This window comes from Bubalus bubalis, chromosome 10 (genome assembly GCF_019923935.1).
Source record: "Bubalus bubalis isolate 160015118507 breed Murrah chromosome 10, NDDB_SH_1, whole genome shotgun sequence".
NCBI classification, from domain to species: Eukaryota; Metazoa; Chordata; class Mammalia; order Artiodactyla; family Bovidae; genus Bubalus; species Bubalus bubalis.
This window is the reverse complement of record NC_059166.1, coordinates 31,911,426-31,929,783: the sequence shown is the minus strand read 5'-3', so window position 1 is coordinate 31,929,783 and position 18,358 is coordinate 31,911,426. Positions and strand designations below refer to the sequence as shown.

Sequence of the window (18,358 nt, the reverse complement as noted above, 5' to 3'; positions counted from 1 at the left end):
GTGGCAGACTTTGCCCACGTGGATGTTTGTGTGGGATCCTGGCTTTTTCACAAATTGCTTTCCCATAGAGACATGTTTCCTTATACATTAACTGCTTTACAACTCCTTACATTTTTCACTTCTTTCTCTCTCTCATTCACACTCTCACACACACATGCACACACACAATCTGTGTTTGATCATCACAAGAATGCTGTGTCAGGATGATGCGCGAGAGCCACAGGACCCTGTTGACATGTACACACTGCTTAGCAGGCTCTCAGCCTTGTAAGGTGACCATCTCTAGCAGGTTAGCCTTATAAAATATAATTTCTGGAGGCATAACTTTGAATAAAATGAATATGTATCCTGGACTCGCTGGGTCACTTAGAAATGATAAGTAAGTAAAAGAAAAAGAGATGGGCCTAGGCAGTTTGGGATTTGGGTGGGAGGGGATGGGGGTCAAGTTTCTCTCTGATGACTGCAGTCTCCCCTGAGGTGGAAGGTGCTAAGCAGGCACCGAGGTGCTGGGCGGCGTGGGGGTGTTGGTGCTGGCCAGGAGTACGGTAGAGAGCCGAGACTGATGGCAGGGCCACTGGGCACGTCTCTTGACTTTCTCTCACTGCTTTGTGGCTGTGCTGAGTTAGAGGATAGTTAGTTCATCCAGATTTGCGGTTTTACTAGGAACAGTTGAAAGGATAACAGGGTAAAACCATTAAAATATTGGCAGAAGTGGCTAAAGTTATTAATATTGAGAGGACATTATTTTCAGCCTTGGAGCCTCTTTTACATTAGAGATGTTGCAAGAAATCCCAGTGAGTTAAAGACACAGTTTTGTCACTCTGTTCCTCATTCTGTCCCCCCAAAAGAGCAAACATCTAACTAAATTCGTAGAAACGTGATTCTACCTTACTGTGTATAAGAAAAAGTCTGGCCTTTGGAGCTCAGTGTCCACTGCTTTTTGAGTTTGAAATGACAGCTTTTCCATTTTCACTCTTTTTGGAGGAATCTGCTTTAATGTTTCCTCACCGTTCTCCCTCTTACACTGATAGATTAAATATCCCGTTTAAAGTACAGTCTTAAAATAAGATTCAGAAGACCCAGATGTACTATTTTATTCATGCAGTTATCTCAGGTTTTGTTTATTTTTTAATAAAGTTTTTGAGCTCCCTGCCTCCCCGCTTTAATTACAGCATAAAGGAGTCTCTGGTAACTTCAAATATTAAATCATGCTTTAAATGTTTCTGTTTATCTTGTTTGCTCTTATTTTTAAGGATTAAAATTTAAGATTTAAAATTAAGATTGCCATGATGAGTAAGGTTTTTTTGTTTGTTTCAAAATAATTCATTGGTTTTACTTCTCTCCTAAAGGTAATATTTACAGATTTTAAGGTTGTTAACGTTTTGGCAGTGTGTAACATGCCATTTGAAATCCGTTTGCCAGAATTCACAAAGAACAATAGACCTCATGCCAGGTAGGTCTTCAAAGAATCAACATAACTTACCAAATTTGAAATTACTTGTCAGTCTATAAATATTTATATTAATTTTGGCTTTTTTGGTATAGTTATGAACCTGAGCTTCATCCTGCTGTGTGCTATCGGATAAAATCGCTAAGAGCTACATTACAGATTTTTTCAACAGGAAGTATCACAGTAACAGGTATTTTATTTTATTGCAACCACGCTTGTCAATTATGGATTGAATGAGATAAGGAGGTGTTCATACCAAAATAGAGATAAAGTATGCTTTTTCCTTTCTGCCCTCCTCAGAGAGCCAGTCTCCTCATTTTTAACACAGTTGTTGTTGTTCAGCTACTAAGTCATGTCTGACTCTTGCAACCCCATGGACTATAGCACGCCAGGCTTCCCTGTTCTTCACTATTTCCCAGAGGTAGCGCAAACTCATGTCCATTGAGTCAGTGATGCCGTCCAACCATCTCATCCTCTGTTGCCCACTTCTTCTGCCTTCAATCTTTCCCAGCATCAGAGTCTTTTCAATGAGTCGGCTCTTCACATCAGGTGGCCAACGTATTGGAGCTTCAGCTTCCACATCAGTCCTTGCAATGAATATTGAGGATTAATTTCATTTAGGATTGACTGGTTTGATCTCCTTGCTATCCAGGGGACTCTCAAGAGTCTTCTCCAGCACCACAGTTCAAAAGCATCAATTCTTCAGCACTCAGTCTTCCATATGATCCAACTCTCACATCTGTACAGGACTATTGGAAAAACCATAGCTTTGACTCTACAGACCTTTGTTGGCAAACACAGTAGATGAGTTTAACCTGCTTTTATATACTACTTTGAAATCTTATGTATATAGTTTTATGTCTGTCTTCATCTTAATTACCTTAGTAGATTCATCTGTATTGTTCCACATAGTTATGGATCAGTCGTTCTTATTGCTGTTTAGTACCCAGTGTGTGAATCTATTGTTCCATGGGCATTTGGGTTTTCAGTTTGGAATTAAGAATATTCTAGTATATGTTTTTATATGTTGTTTTTAAGTTTATGATGTCTTGCATTTAAAATACTCAAGAGAAGCCTATTTTATGAACTTCATAGAGGTTTTACATGAGCAGAATATTCAAATATAATTGGTATCTATTTGTAATATGTATTTTGGTTATATCTTTTGAGTCTTTTTAATTATTTGGAAGAGGCGATTTCAAAAGAGTAGGCATAGATGTCAAAGGGTAGCATTTAGCATGCAGGGTGATTTTTTTTAAATGGTATTGTGGTTATAAATTGTTCATGGCACCCCACTCCAGTACTCTTGTGGACGGGGGAGCCTGGAGGGCTGTAGTCTATGGGGTCGCTGGGGGTCGGACACAACTGAGCGACTTCACTTTGACTTTTCACTTTCATACATTGGAGAAGGAAATGGCAACCCACTCCAGTGTTCTTGCCTGGAGAATCCCAGGGATGGGGGAGCCTGGTGGGCTGCCGTCTATGGGGTCGCACAGAGTCGGACACGACTGAAGTGACTTAGCAGCAGCAGCAGACAGTACTTTGGAGTCAGGTCCAACCTTTGGCAAAATTAAGGAAAACTTCTTTAGGTCCTTGAATTTTCTTTTTATTCCATTAATCCTTAAAGGAAAATACACCTATAAACCTTCAGTAGAAAGGCTTTAGTTTTTATTCATCCTTGGGTTTTCACATCTTCCTTGGATACTTTTAAAGGCTCTTGCCAGGATCATGGCAAGATGATTTTTCTTTCTTTCCTTCTTTGGGTTTGTACAGTTTGGAGCTCAGATTTCACAGAGGTTCTAAAATATATAGAGTCCTTGCTAAGTATAGAATTGGGCTTCCCTGGTGGCTTAATGGTAAAGAATCTGCCTGTCAAGCAGGAGACTCGGTTTGATCCCTAGGTTGGGAAGATTCCCTGGAGAAGGACATAGCAACCCACTCCAGTATTCTTACCTGGGAAATCCCATGCACTGAAGAGCCTGGTGGGCTACAGTCCATGGGTTTGCAAAAAAGTCAGACACGACTTAGTGACAAAACAACAAGAAGTATGGAATAAAATAATGCTTATGTAAAATATATATATATATATTAAGTTAATAGATAATTAACACAATGGCAAACTGAAGACCATTGACCTGGTTACCTATTATGCATTATATATTAACATCTGGAATACCCTCTGATCTGTTGGTTCAGTGGACACATTCTGAGTGGTCCCGACAGGCAGAGCTGTAGTCTCTGGAGGGACTGAGGTGAGTCAGGAAAGGGTTCCCAGTGGATGCATATGTACATTTTTAGGATCTTTCAAAAAGTAAGTGTAAATGTTAGTGGGGGAAAATACATGTATTTATGTATTTATTCAAAATATATTTTATGAAACTATTTTTCACTTTCTTTTCTATATATATTTTTACCTATTTAGATGAAAGCTTACTTATTTTAAAGTTATTCTTAGCATTGTATGGATTAATAAATATATTACATTACCCATCCTCTGGTGCTTTTTTGTTTTTAGTTGGCAGTTATTGTTCAGTCACTAAGTTGTGTCTGACTCTTTGGGACCCCATGAACTGTATCCTGCCAAATTCCTCTGTCCATGGGATTTCCCAGCCAAGAATACTGAAGTGGGTTGCCATTTCCTTCTCAGGGGATCTTCCCAATTCAGGAATCAAACTGGCGTCTCCTGCTTTGGCAGGCAGATTCTTTTCCACTGAGCCACCAGGGAAGTAAGCTGTAAGGGTGAATGACCAGATTAGTAATAAAGATGTGAATACCAGATAGTGGTAAATCTGTGGGGATGTTCAGACTGTGCAGTTTATAACAGCCCTCTGGTTTCCCAACTCGGGTGGCAGCTTTGTTTACTTCTGCTGGGTTCCTTGATACTCCTGTGATGAGCTTTAGTCGTAGCCTAACCAGAAGCCAGGCTACAGGGACCAAAAGGATAATATTATTAATAGTTGTCTAGTTCCGTTTGTTTTCCCTTCCTTTAATGAGCATATTTTAGCAATTCGTATTTCCTCTGTGACTTTGTATGTGTTTGTGTTTAATATACTTTATTTTCACAATGGTGCCCAAACCAAGATGAATAACATCATTTTATGTTTGATTCCCTTTAATTGTTTGTAAAAAATTGTATTTCTTGGTTCTTACTGTGTGTACAGTTATATAAGTGTAGATTTTTAAAAGAACAACCTGATATTCTAAAGTACTCAGTTCTTTGTAATTCTGGGAAATCAGCTTTTCCTAGTTTTCTTCTGCCTCTTCTCACCTCTTCCTCCATTGTGTTGTTGCAGGACCCAATGTAAAGGCTGTTGCTACTGCTGTGGAACAGATTTACCCATTTGTGTTTGAAAGCAGGAAAGAGATTTTATAATTCACCACTTAATTGGTTAGAATCCTTAACTGAGCACCTTTTAAAACCTGCTGCACATTGGACTCAAAAGGAAAACCGGACCAACAGTAACTGAGGAAATAGACTCTTTTATTCTTTCACGGCTACAGTGTAAGCTCCAGGCCCTTTGGATTTTATTTCAAACCTTGCTGTAATATAAAAAGGAAGTTTACAAGACACGACATTGCTGCTTTTACAAAAGGACATTTCTATTTATTTTCGCAGTGATTCCATGTCCCCATGAGCGGAGCTTTCACCGTGGGCACTACCGCGGATCGCTTTGTTGTTGTCATTATTTTTTTCCCAGTTTGAGCTAATGTGTTTTATTTGTGAATAGTCTTTTACATTTTTGTATGCTGAATATGGGCACCAAAGAACCTGTAAAAGTTATCTTTTTCAATTGAATGTGCACAAATAAAAGTTTGGAAAAAATCTCTCTTCATATCCATTCTATAACTTTTATTCCCCATTTTTCTATTTTAACAAAAATTGTATTCATAATTCTTTTTTTTAATCTATGCAAGCTTAGACTTTTGCTAAAGTGTGTCAGCTTCGTTTTGAAGTGTATTTTGTAAATATGCCACATGTGTATAGTATCTTTTAATGCTCTGTTACCAAATATCAAATAGGAATTTTTTTTTTTTTCTTGAAGATTAGAAATGAAAACCTGTATATAAATTGTAGGGAACCAGAGTAGAACTGTATAGATTAAGCATAATGTTTTATGTTGCTAATTTAACATGGTAGAAAATGTTAACCATCTTTTAAAAGTTGCAGAATTGTAGTTTTAAAAAAAAGAAACCTCTTATTACCTACAAGATAAATACAAGAAAAGCTGTGATGGGTTGTACCTCATATGTACCTTTGTTATTCTGGAAAGACTCAACTCTGGTTATAGGAAAAGAATAATCTGAGGTTGATACTCAAGGCTGTATATTAGGAGTCTTGTCAGAAGTTGAAACGTGCTGTTTTAACAAGAAGTGCCCCAGTGTGACTATATTAATACTGCAGTTCAACTTGAACTTGAAAGCCATTTTGCAAGATAAGTCTTTCCCCTTGCTGTGTCTTATTGAATGAAGCTAAAGAGTGACTATTCAATACATGGAATTGCGCCTTTAAAGTTAACAGGAAATACGCATTTGTGAACCAGTGACTCTGGCTCACCCATGAGCCCGGGAATGGTAATAACAGTATCAAGCTGTAGTGGTGCTCGACCAATTGAGTATTAACTAAGAATGATTTTACCTAGAAATCAAACTAAGTGGAGAGTCATATTAGTTCTCAGTTAACATTAACAGAGATAATAATACAACATAGTCTTCCACTAAAACCTTGAATTTCCAAAATGTTTTGGAACCTTTGTGAAAAATTGGAACACTTTAACCTCTATATTCTAGTACATTTTCCCTACCATGTTCTAAAATCTTGAAAACTGTACTGAACAATACATATTATTTTATGTTTATCTTTGTCTTCTCAATACCTTCCCCTGCCCTTCCTCTGACTCTTCATAAGTTGGAGGCAAGGGCTAACTTTTATATTTTCTCTCTTGGGAGAGACTTAATTGTGATTTTCAGACTTCTTTCTCACTTTTTACGTTTGTGTTTAGGTAGCCTCATAAAATATATACAGAATAAAATTCAATGAAAATTATAGGTTCTGGGCAGACTGTTTGAAAAATTTGAGCTTTCACTTAAACTTAATTAACAGTAATTAAGTGATCTCCTGTTCTGCAGTGTTCACAGAAAAGGAAAAAGAGAAGGAGGGCTGGAGGGGAACAAGATGATATAGCCAAGATGCAGATCCAAATGTTCTAAGATTTTTCAGTATTGGAGTGACTTGAAAACTAGGTAGATCAGTAGCTCATCAAAACGCTTTCTCAGAAAAGTGGAAGAAAGACAATCCGACTGGTCTGGTTTCAGGGCTGCTGCTCGTCACCTGGCAAAGTGCCATAGGTGTGACCCACTAGACTTAAAGCTGGTAAGAAATGAGTGTGTCTGATGTCTTCTGGCTTTTCACAAGTGCTGTACATTTTTTTTTTATAAATAAAGACTGTAAATATATACATAAAAATTGTAAGTATTACCCCTTTTTATTTTTGAAAGTGAAAATGCTGTAGTTGGGGTTGTATTAGGTAAAAATTAGCTTCAAAATAGAATTGTTTCATTACAGATTCTGAATAATAAAAGAAAAATAGAATGTTTAAGATACTGAAGTTGAAATCACTTAATGATAAACCTACTAAGTTTATAAACCGTTTCCTGCCCATTTATAATGCATGGCTAAGCCATGAAATAGCTAATGGATACACAGTGTTTGAACTTGCACAGTTTAACAGTTTTGTTAGTATCTTACAATCTGTGATGCTTGGCAAAGAAAAAAAAAATCATACTGATTAATTACCTGTCTTGACCTTTTTTAATGTCAGCATATAATTCCACTGAAGGTTCTTAATAAATTTCTTCAATCGATTACCTCTACAGAACATACTTTCCCTTCTTCCAGAACAAATGAACAATGCATGCTCTAACTTGCGTGAGAAATGTACTGTGCAGAATGGAGATTGCAGATCTTTCTTCATAAGTTGCCCTGCCAATTTTAATGAAGATAGTGTTTTTCAGCACCAGGGCTTTTAGTCATTCTCCTGAGTTTCTGATAATACAGTTTTACTGTTGCTTACAGAGGCTGAAGTCTGACCACTTCATTATAAAGGGCTGCAGTAGATCTTACTTCCTTATATCAAACTGGGACAGTTTGTTACGGGCCGATACAAAAATTTCAGGCTAAATGAAAAGGGCTTTTGACTCTGAGGATTCTCTTTTCTTCAGGGTAATCATATTTTTGTATTCTTTTTCAACTTAGGTTGTTCAATATATTTTGTGTGTGTTTCCCATAGCTTAAGTCACTTAATGGATTACTGCATAAATGGTTTGAGATTTTTTATTGTAGATTTTCTACCAGTGTACCAAATTGTATTGGTAAAATGCCTCCCCACATCTTAAAATTCAACTGGTGCAGTACAGAAAAGAGCAGTCCATTACTGTGTGGGTGAAAACCCAAGTTTTTGGTACAGTCAGTGATCTCTGTTTCATCATAGAAAAGAACATAGTGAGGGAATTGTCCCAATGTCCAGATGTCATTTATTATGTCTGCAAGCATCTGAAAGTCAGCATCAGTTATAGCCCATAGGCTGTAACTTGAGGTAGTGATATTCCTGAGGCGTGTGAAGAACTGCAGGAAACTATGGCTCTAAGTTATGAAAGCCTTACAAAGAGAGACGTGTGCAAGCTTAACTTAGTAACTCAAACCTAATTACTTACAGATTTGGATAAATAACCTAATGACCTGACTCCTTCTTTTCTCATGTTTACTAACAACTACTACTAAATAAATATGATCCCACGATTTTGAAAGTATCCTTTCTACTCATATATTTTTTAATGTATAGAAAAATGCTTATCTTTCTCAACTATTGCAGAGTTGCTTCTTTTTTAATACTTTGTAATACTAACATCAAATTCATAAAAGAGGATTTTGAATTACATTGTAGTTCATGATTCATAAAATAAGATGGATAATCTTTATAGTTGTTGAACTATAATTAGAAATGATCACTAAAGTCCTAACCAGGACCCCATCCTAACCTAGAACATGTGTGCAATTGTCTGTATTGTGTCTTGGTTCTTTTTTACACAAGACCTAGTGTGGGGAGTGTCTTGGTAGGCAAAGAACTGTAAGCTTATGTTCGGACAACTTATGTGTCTGAATAATAAAGCCACAACAGGCCTCTGTGCATAACAAACTGTAAGATAAAAGTTGCTCTCATCACTAGTTTATCGTCTTTCAAAGGCTCCTCTGTGAAGAAGGTGGAAAATACTGAACCAGCTGGTATTATTTTTATCCTGGTATCCTGCTCAGAGTAAGAAAGAGACCACTTGGGACCTTGTTCCTCAAATACCTTTCATGGCTCCTTTAGGGGGCGGGGTAATGAGTAAAGACTATAATTTCAGGATATCCTTTTTAAACTAGCTCTATGACACTGAAAAGAAAACACAGGAGTGGCTAACACATATTGATAGGAAGACACCATAAGTACTCTCTTTCTGTATCAACACTTGAAGGGTTTTGAGGCCATTAGACCTCTGAAGAAAGCTGCCTTGGCTGTCCCTTACCCCTTAGCTTTTTAGACTCCAAGAACTGCTCTTGGGGTTTTCTTTTTTGAAGCTGTTTTGGCACTAATTCCTCCCGGTGATGACTCATAAAACAAATGTTGTTTTTCACATAGTTCCTGAAAGAGAAAGAGGCACTAATGAAAATGTCATTCTTAATTTACAGTATTTGGGGGGAAAAAATGTGCAGGCTATCATTTTTTAAAATCACCCTGGGGCTTTAATGTTTTAGCTGTGCAAAAAAGACCAATGTTTATTGCAAAGTTTCCATGTGTCACGAAATTCCGGGCACCACAGACCTTTGATCGATCTCATGCAAAGGGTAAGGTGGGGTGTCTTCTCAGAACAACCACGGCATTCCTGTCTGCAAGGAAGGATTCCAAGGATAGTCTTACGTAGAATGAGTGGAGATTACAATCAAGATCCTCTTATTTTTCCCCCCTTTTCTCAGACTGGTTACCAATATGCCTATATTTGCGTCTACACATTCTGCTTTCTGCATTATTCGCTTGCTCCTGCTTTAACAAATTCATTTCTACAAGATTATTTCCATCAGCATAGAAACATGGTCCAATATTTTATGTTTACTTTTAAAAAGACCACCTTCGAACCTTTCTCTCCCCTTAAATATACTGTCCTATGGTTTAACCAATTCGTTGAGTGGCTACAACATTCCAGGTGTTCTGTGGTTGGAGTAGATAAAGACCTTGCTTTCAAGGATCTTAAATCTTAACAAAGGAGACAAGCACATAAGCATATGATTTCAACTAGTAACAGTGCTAATGAGAAAAGTAAACCAAGAAAGGGGAAAAGAATGACTTAGTGGGGATGTGGAGGACTTTATCATACTGCTGGCATCTCCAAAGATGAGGTGACATTTGGTCAGAAACTGGAGTGAAGTTAGGGAGGAAACCATGTGAAGGACTGCAACTAAGGACCATGTTACAGACAGTCCAGCATGGCTAGAACATGGCGAATACATGAATGACAGGTGAGGCTGGAGGGGTAGGTAGCAGCCATAGTTAAGAAGCGTGAATTTTATTTGAAATGTAGTAGGATTTTGAGCTGAAGAACGACAAAAAGATCCATCTAGCTGCTGTATGGAGGATGGACTGCAGAAGGTGGAAGTTGAAAGAGGACTAGTTTGGAGGTTAGTCCAGATAAAAGATGGTGGCTTGGAGTTAGAATAGTACTGGTAGAAAGTGTATATTCACATGTTCACAGCTAACAAGACTGACAAGTGTAAGGAACAGCATGGATGAGTCCTAAGCCTCTGGCCTCAGAGGTTCCCCCAAGCAAAAGACTTGTGGAGGAAATATGAGAAGGGTGGTCAATGGTACTGGGAATCCAGAGTTCTGTGTAGGTCATGTTAAATTAGAGATGCCTATGGACATTCTAACCGAAGATGTCAAGTAGACAGATTTGGGAACTGAAAATCAGGTAAAAGGTCAGAGACCAGAGAAAATCATTTGGGTATCATCAATTTATGGATGGCTTATAAAGCCAGGGGAATACACCCAAGAAGTGAGTGTAGATGGAGATCAAGGATGGAGCTCTGGGCATTATGGTATTTGGAAGGAGGGAGGAAGGACGGACGGAAAGGGAAACAAAGGAGACCAGGGAGTCACTGATGGGGGAGGAAAACCAAGAAAGTACAATATTCTAGAAGATAAGTAGAAGAAAAAGTGTTTAAAGATGGGAGCATGGAGAACTGGGCACATACTGCTTGAGTCACATAACAGGAACGTAACAGGTTTGGTAACAGCAGAAGTCAATGGGGAGTAAGAAAGCAGGAAAGAAAACCTGAGTGGGGTGAGTTCAATACTGAATGAGAGGTGAGGGTGTGGAGACAACAAGCAAGATACTCTGTAACTGAATAGTGGGAGCAAGGAGTGGGTAGTACCTGAGGGGAATTTGAGATTTGAGGTCTAGGGAGGTATTTTGTTTAGGATGGGAAGTACTGTAGCTGTGTGTGTGTGTGTAGTGATAATCCCATTCTGCTATGTCCCTTCAGTCGTGTCCGACTGTGCGACCCCATAGATGGCAGCCCACCGGGCTCCCCCGTCCCTGGGATTCTCCAGGCGAGAACACTGGAGTGGGTTGCCATTTCCTTCTCCAATGCATGAAAGTGAAAGTGAGGTTGCTCAGTCGTGTCCAACTCCTAGCAACCCCATGGACTGCAGCCTACCAGGCTCCTCCGTCCATGGGATTTTCCAGGCAAGAGTACTGGAGTGGGGTGCCATCACCTTCTCCAGATAATCCCATAGAAGGGGGAAATTGATAACATACTCAAGACAAATGGAAGAATTGGCCTTTATACCAAGACGCAGAAAACGGGCATAGATGTAGGTAGTTTAGTAGATGGCATAGAGCATGAGGTGGGCTCTTTATTTCTCTCTCTCTCTCTTTTTGCGTGTGTGTGAACTAAAAAGCCAAGACCATCATCAGGGGGTGAGGAAGTGGGACGGAATGCTGGAGGTTTGAGAGGTGACAGTGTGAGGTCGCCATCTAGGACAGTAGGGAAACCAACTGCAGAAGGACATTCCTGGAAACCTACTTGAGATTTACGTTCAGCAATTCAAAACTGGACTCACCTATCACAGTTGGCTATTTTCTCCAGCCATGTGTAGTTCCTCAGATGCAGGGAAAAAACAGGCTAAGAACAGACTTAATCACATTTGCCTGATTAGGAATAGACTTAACTAAGATTTGCCTGAACAATGAAGGGAGAGGGGACAAGGTAAAGGGAGGGGTGGTGCATGGAATCTAACGTAAGAAAGGAAGTGGACGATGACTCTTCAGTGGATTCCCAGTCCTGGCAGATGTTTGAGAGAGTGAGCTGAAATGCAGAGTGGTCCGAGGGTACATGGGAGGCTTGTGAAAGGAGCGGTGATGGGTTAAGACAGTCAAGACGGTGATCATCTTGTTTGTTCCCATTCCCAGCAAAACTGGACTGTAGCTGATGTCTTCACAAACTTTCACTCTCAAGCCTCCTTGGTCCCTTCTGTCCTCCCAACCCCACTGAGACTGTACCCAGCAACCCGTAGTCACCACCCCTCTTTGTACTTGGCCACTCCGCAGCATTTAACATCATTTGGTGCCACCTTCCCACAACACTCCTTCTGGCTTCAGTGATTCCATATTTTCCGGGCTCCTCTCCAACCCCACTGTTGGCGCCTTTTCAGAGCTTTCCATGCTCACTCTCCCCTGCTTGTTCTCTGAATGTTGGCATAAACTAGGGCTTGGTCCTGGATCTCATTCTCTTTGCTCTGCTCTCTGACTAGATGATCTCATCTGGTTCCATAACCTACATACCATTTATTCCCAAATCTGACCCAGACTCTGAATGTCTCCAGAATCTCATATATCCAGCTGCCAATGAATACACATCCATCTGATGTCAAATGGACATCTCTGAAATCTTTCCAGCTCTGAAACCAAGTTCTCTTTCAGGCTCCCCCATTTTACCATCCATGCAGCTTCTCAAGCTAAAAATTTAGTTATTATCCTGACTATTTCATTGCTGTGGTTTAGTTGCTCAGTCATGTCCAACTCTTTTGCAACTTCATGGACTGTAGCTGCCAGGGTCCTCCATCCATGGGATTTCCCAGGTAAGAGTAGTCGAGTGGGTTGCCATTTCCTTCTCCAGGGGATCTGGCCAGCCCAGGGGTTGAACCCATATCTCCTGCATTGCAGGCAGATTCTTTTGCTGCCCAGCCACTGGAGAAGCCCCACTACTTCATTACCTTACTCCTATATTGAATTCATTCATTCATCCATTCATTTTCAATAATGTGCTTCAATTATATGCAAAGAAATTATTCCAGGTGCTGGGAAACTACAGTGAACTAAGTATACAAAAACTAGGGCAGAGACCCTGAGTCTTAACCATTTCCTGGTGTGTTTGGGATACAGCAGAATGACCTATACAGCTGGTAAGAGTGAAAGTGGGGAAGAGTGGTAGAGTATGTAGACCTGCATGGGCCTGAATACACATTGGAAGGACTGAAGTTGAATCTGAAGCTCCAATACTTTGGCTACCTGATGCAAAGAGCTGACTCATCAGAAAAGACCCTGAGGCTGGGAAAGATTGAAGGCAGGAGGAGAAGGGGATGATAGAGAACGAGATGGTTGGATGGCATCACCAATTCAATGGACGTGAATTTGAGCAAACTCCGGGACATGGTAAGGCACAGGGAGGCTGGGTGTGCTGCAGCCCGTGGGGTTGCAGAGTCAGATGTGACTTGGCAACTGAACAACATGGGCCATCAAAGCTGCTGGCAGAGTTGAGCAAAGCAATGGCTTGATCACATTTAAAGGGGTCACTGGTTGCTGTGCTGAAAACACTGGAGGGGATGGAGTCTGAAAACAGGACCAGTTAGGTGGGTCTCAGGTGGCTCAGTGGATAAAGAATGCACCTGCAATGCAGGAGATGAAGGCAGATGTGGGTTCAATCCCCAGGTTGGGAAGATCCCCTGGAGGAGGGCATGGCAATCCACTCCAGTATTCTTGCCTGGAGAATCCCAATGGACAGAGGAGCCTGGTGGGCTATAGTCCATAGGGTTTCAGAGAGTTGGACATGACTGAAGAGAATGAGCATGCACAGATGGTTACTACAGTAATACAGGAGAGAGCATAGTGACTCAGATCAGGGAAAGAACAGTGAAGATGGCCAGGTTTTAGATGTATTTTGAAATAAGAACCAACACTATATTCTGAAAGATTGAACATGGAGTGGGAGGGAAGGAGAGGGAAGACTCGAAGGTCTGTGGCCAGAGCAAGTAGAAGGATAAGGTTGACCTCAAGTGAGGTGGATGTCTGTGAGTGGAGTAGGTTTGGGGGGCATTGGGGTTGAATTTAGATCATGCTCAGTTTGAAAGATTTGTTAGACATTTGAAAAAAGGTGTAGAGCAAAGAGTTGAATAAACAAGACTTGAATTCAGGAAAGATATTGAAGCTAGAGGTATAAATGTTGAAATCAGTGGCATATGGATAGTATAAGTGCCATGGCTTTAAGATCAATGAGCCATTGAGGGACAGAGAGGTGATGAGAGGATGAAGCCCCAGGGCACGCCAACTTTAAGACCGTGAAACAGGAGATGGATCCAGCAGAGGATGCTGAGAAGGAGCGAGTGGCAGAAGACAACCAGGAAGTTGGTCCCTGAAGGCAGTGAAGCAAGGGTCTTGGAAAGAAGGACATGCTCACCCCAGTCCATGCTGGTGATGGTCACTATCCCAGCCATTTAGATGCTGACCGAGAACTGAGCACTGGGTTTAGCAACGCGGAGTAACCTGGATGTTAAAAGGAACAATGTCAGTGGAGTAGTGACCAAAAAAGTCTGCTCACTGGAGCAGGTTCATGAGAGAATAGGAAGAGAGGAATTGCTGACAGGGAATAGAGACAACTCTGGAAGAACTTTGCTACAAATAATGGCAAATAAAACATGAAAATAAATGACAGCAGAGCAAAACCTAGAGACGAAAATGGGACCAAAAGACTTTTTTGTTTAAGATGGGGGGGAAAAATCACATAAGATCTTTCTGCTGATGAGAAGGAAAGATCCAGGAGAGAAGGAAGATATGGATAGGGGTGGACCAGGAGTACTGCTGGGGAATGTTCTGGAAAAGCGAAGAGAAGAGGGTGTGAAGTGGTCACCTTCATGTAGCAATAAGTTAAAGGTAGAACCTGGAGGGATGGTACTATATTTCAATACAGACACTGAGATGAGGGTGAGGTGGAAGGTTAGGGAAGTTTCCTTTCTGATTGTGTTCATTTCTTCCGTGAAGTCAGAAGTAGAGGCTTCCCAGATGGCTCAGTGGTAGAGAATCCGCCTGCCAATGAAGGAGACACAAGAGACTTGGGTTCAATCCCTGGGTCAGGAAGATCCCCTGGAGAAGGAAACGGCAACCCACTCCAGTTTTCTTGCCTGGAGAATTCCATGGAGAGAGGAGTCTTGTGGGCTACAGCCCGTGGGGTCACAAAACAGTCATAGACAACTGAGTGAACGGGCACGCATGCGTCCGTGGAGTCAGAAGCAAGGCTGTCAGCAGGAATGAGGAGGGCTAAGGTGGTGGGCTTTCCTCATTGCTCAGTCAGTAAAGAATCTTCCTGCAATGCAGGAGACCCAGGTTCAATTCCTGGGTCAGGAATATCCCCTGGAGAAGGAAATGGCAACCCACTCCAGTATTCTTGTCCAGAATCCCAGGGATAGAGGAGCCTGACAGGCTATAGTCCATGGGGTCACAAGAGTTGGACATGACTTAGGGACTAAACCACCACCACCAAGGAGGTGGGAAGTTCCCAGAGAGAGGAGTTGGTGTTGAGCAGTTGTCTAGGAGAGGCAGTTCATAGACAATGGATGCGGGCAATGGCCAGGCAGCATGGGACGGGCCCTGGAGGTATGAGGGGGATTGAACCTGGGGCCCAGCCTTGTGCTCGTGTGCTTTCTCTGCCATGTGCAGCTGTGTGCCTGCAGACACTAGCTTGGCACACCTTAAAGTAAATCAGGTCACATCACTTCCCTGCTTAAAGTACTTTTGTAGCTTCCCATTGCACTTAGAATGAAATCCACACTCAGTCTGTGAAGCTCTACACATCCATTTCCACTGACTTTCTCACTGAATCTCAAAGATTGTAGCCTCCTCCTGGGCATCTTTCAGTTCTTAGAACAGGTCAAGTATGTTACTGTAGCCTTTGCACTAGCTATTCTCTCTGCATGAATTCTCTTTCCCTCTCTCTTTGCAGGACTGACGATTAGCACTCAGTTTTTATCTGAAATGTTATCTTTCAGGATATCTTCTCAGATCACCAATTCAAAGTACCCACCCAACACACACACACACACACACACATTTACTATCTTAATTCTTACGGCACTTTGCTCACTGATTAATGTTATAGCACTTAGAGCAGTGTGTGGCATGGAACAGATGCTTGGTAAACATTCAGAGAATAAATGAATTTGTGTGAATGAATGAAGGAATGGCCACATAAAATTAGCTGCTAAAAGTGAAAAATAATCTAAGCCTCAGAGCTAAAATATTTACAAAACATTAACTTGTGTTTCTCTAATTGCTTCCACTTAAACTGAGGAAAAGAATGAAAGTCACAGCTGAAATAGCACATATGGCAAGTGTCCCATTTTGTGTTTGTAGCTGGCAGGGCATGAGTTCAAAATAAAATCCTTTCAAATTACATTATTAGTGAGATCTTTTCTGACCTCTCCGCTGAGTCATTGTTTATCTTACAAAAAATTTAACAACTTTGGAAGAAGATGTGTTTTCTCAGTCTTGTAGAAACAGAAGGAAAAGAAGCCAGCTCTAAATATGAGAAATGAAAATATTAAGTGGAATGGAGTATCAAATTTGAAGTTAATTCGATATTATAAGTAGTTTCCTTTCTTGCTTAGAAAATCATTGGACATAACATCTGAACTCTGTGTTTCCCTGGTGACAAAAGTTGATTCTTTGTTTCACTAACTTCTAAGTTCAGGAAGACTTTCTTAGCTCAGCTGTGGCCTTCCTCCATCTTCAAGTTTTCTTCAACTTTCACGTCCTCTCAAGTTCCCTGGGGCTTTCTGCCGCCCCATGTTCACTTAGCTAGTTCAATAAATTTTCAATAAAATTATGTATTTTACTTCTAGTTTTGTCTCCACCATTTCCCTCCAGGGAACCTTGTTTAACACCCATACTTCGTATATAACTTTGGTCAATTTACACCATTCAGGCTGCTTACTTCTTAATTTTTAAAGCATTGGCCAATCTGCTGCTTCAAGCTAAGACTTGTCCCAGGTTCTTTGGTATTGTAGAAATCAGTTAACCAAGATTTCTGAAAGCAACTGTTTCCTTTCTGCCCTCAGGTACTGGGCTTCTCTGCAAGAATGCAACCCAGGTAGATACTGCTGCTTGCTGCTGCTAGAAATGAATTCAAAATGCAGAAGTGTTTTGCCAACTCATCTTTCATAATTCACACCTGTGCCATTATCTATATCTGTTCTACATCAACCTCCTGGCATAAGAAGAGTCTGCCTTTGGCTTTTGGATCTCTCCTAATTTGCAATGTAAAACTTTCTTGGAGAGGGTATGGATTTAAGTTTGAGTAATTGTTTGACTCAAAAGGAACAGAAATGTGATTCTTTCAAAAACATTTCATAATGCAGAATTTTGCTAATTTAGATGAATTTCTTCCCTACCCTCAATTCTAATGCATACGTTTTGTTGAATTTTAGCCACCCATATCACTATGTTCTTACGAATGCCTTATTCTGGAGGTCTACTGGATAGAAAGACTGGCTTTTCTTAAGTTTTGTCTTCAAATTTTCATTTGGTTTGAAATTCGATACATTCTGACAGTCCCATATGAAAAAGAAAGATCTAAAAGTTTCTTAACTTTAATTCATTGAGAACATTCTGCTTTCAGACTTTTTAAAAAAGAGTGCAATAAGGAGTGATGCATAGTCTTGTTCAGTTCATTCATTACTGCTTTCTCCCTACTTCAATTTTTTAAATTAATACTGCTCACCAGAATGGTAACGAACCCTTACCTTTAAAGGAATTCTCTTCCCCGATACATGTGACCTTCCTTTGCACTTGCCAACACAGTGTATCGCAATGGTCTGTTTTCTGGTCTGTCTCTTCAAATAAGGAAGTTATGAACTCTGGATACCTTCAGTTCTTTCCTAATACAGTGTCTAGTCCATAGTAGATCATCAACAAAGAACTGAATGAATAATCTCTGCAGTTGTGGGAAGGGAACAGAATGGTGAAGCCCATTCATCTCCCTTTTCTGAACACATACCTCTTTCATCTCTCGTTGCACAGACTGCTAGGTCATAGATTAAATCTCATCCTATGATCCACAGATCAAAACCTGTTATGATTTATATTGTTGTCTGCAATTTAATACCCACATACAGTGAATTCAGCTTTGGATTGACGGACCACATGGTGGATGTTTTTCAGTCATCCACTAGGAATCAATTTTAATCTAGGCACTGTAGAAGTTACAAAAGAAAGATAATGGGTCAAGACCATCCCTGGAAACCAAAATTTTATAACGTACTTAAGGAAGTAAAACCACAAGAATTTTAGCTAGGGCAACATAAAAAGAAAATAGGACTAGAAAATCTTGAAGATCCAGGAGAAAGGAATACTATCCAGGGCTAGGGTTACTCAAGGCTTTGAAGATGAAGATTTGGCCTTAAGGCAAAAGGATGTGTGGCTAAGATATCAAAGATAACTATCATGTAAGAGTAGAAGGAGAAAGAAGGAATTAAGAGTTGACGAGGTAGGAGAAGAAGCCCCAGGGGGAAAAACTGTTTCTTAGGAGGTAAAAGGGTTTCCCAGGTG

At 40.4% G+C, this 18,358-nt stretch overlaps 2 protein-coding genes across 2 annotated transcripts in view; one reads left to right on the top strand and one right to left on the bottom strand.

Moving 5' to 3' along the window:
- Positions 1–4,931, top strand: part of TBPL1 (TATA-box binding protein like 1) — a 38,918-nt gene extending 33,987 nt beyond the window's left edge. Inside the window, exons 5-7 of the mRNA XM_006059286.4 lie at positions 1,350–1,453; positions 1,546–1,640; positions 4,744–4,931. Coding sequence (XP_006059348.2) covers positions 1,350–1,453; positions 1,546–1,640; positions 4,744–4,823 — 279 coding nt within the window. The 3' untranslated portion in view covers positions 4,824–4,931. The remainder of the gene's footprint in view (positions 1–1,349; positions 1,454–1,545; positions 1,641–4,743) is intronic.
- Positions 4,932–5,144: 213 nt separating this feature from the next.
- SLC2A12 (solute carrier family 2 member 12) overlaps positions 5,145–18,358 on the bottom strand; it is a 72,579-nt gene continuing 59,365 nt past the window's right edge. Inside the window, exon 5 of the mRNA XM_006059288.4 lies at positions 5,145–9,129. Coding sequence (XP_006059350.4) covers positions 8,976–9,129 — 154 coding nt within the window. The 3' untranslated portion in view covers positions 5,145–8,975. The remainder of the gene's footprint in view (positions 9,130–18,358) is intronic.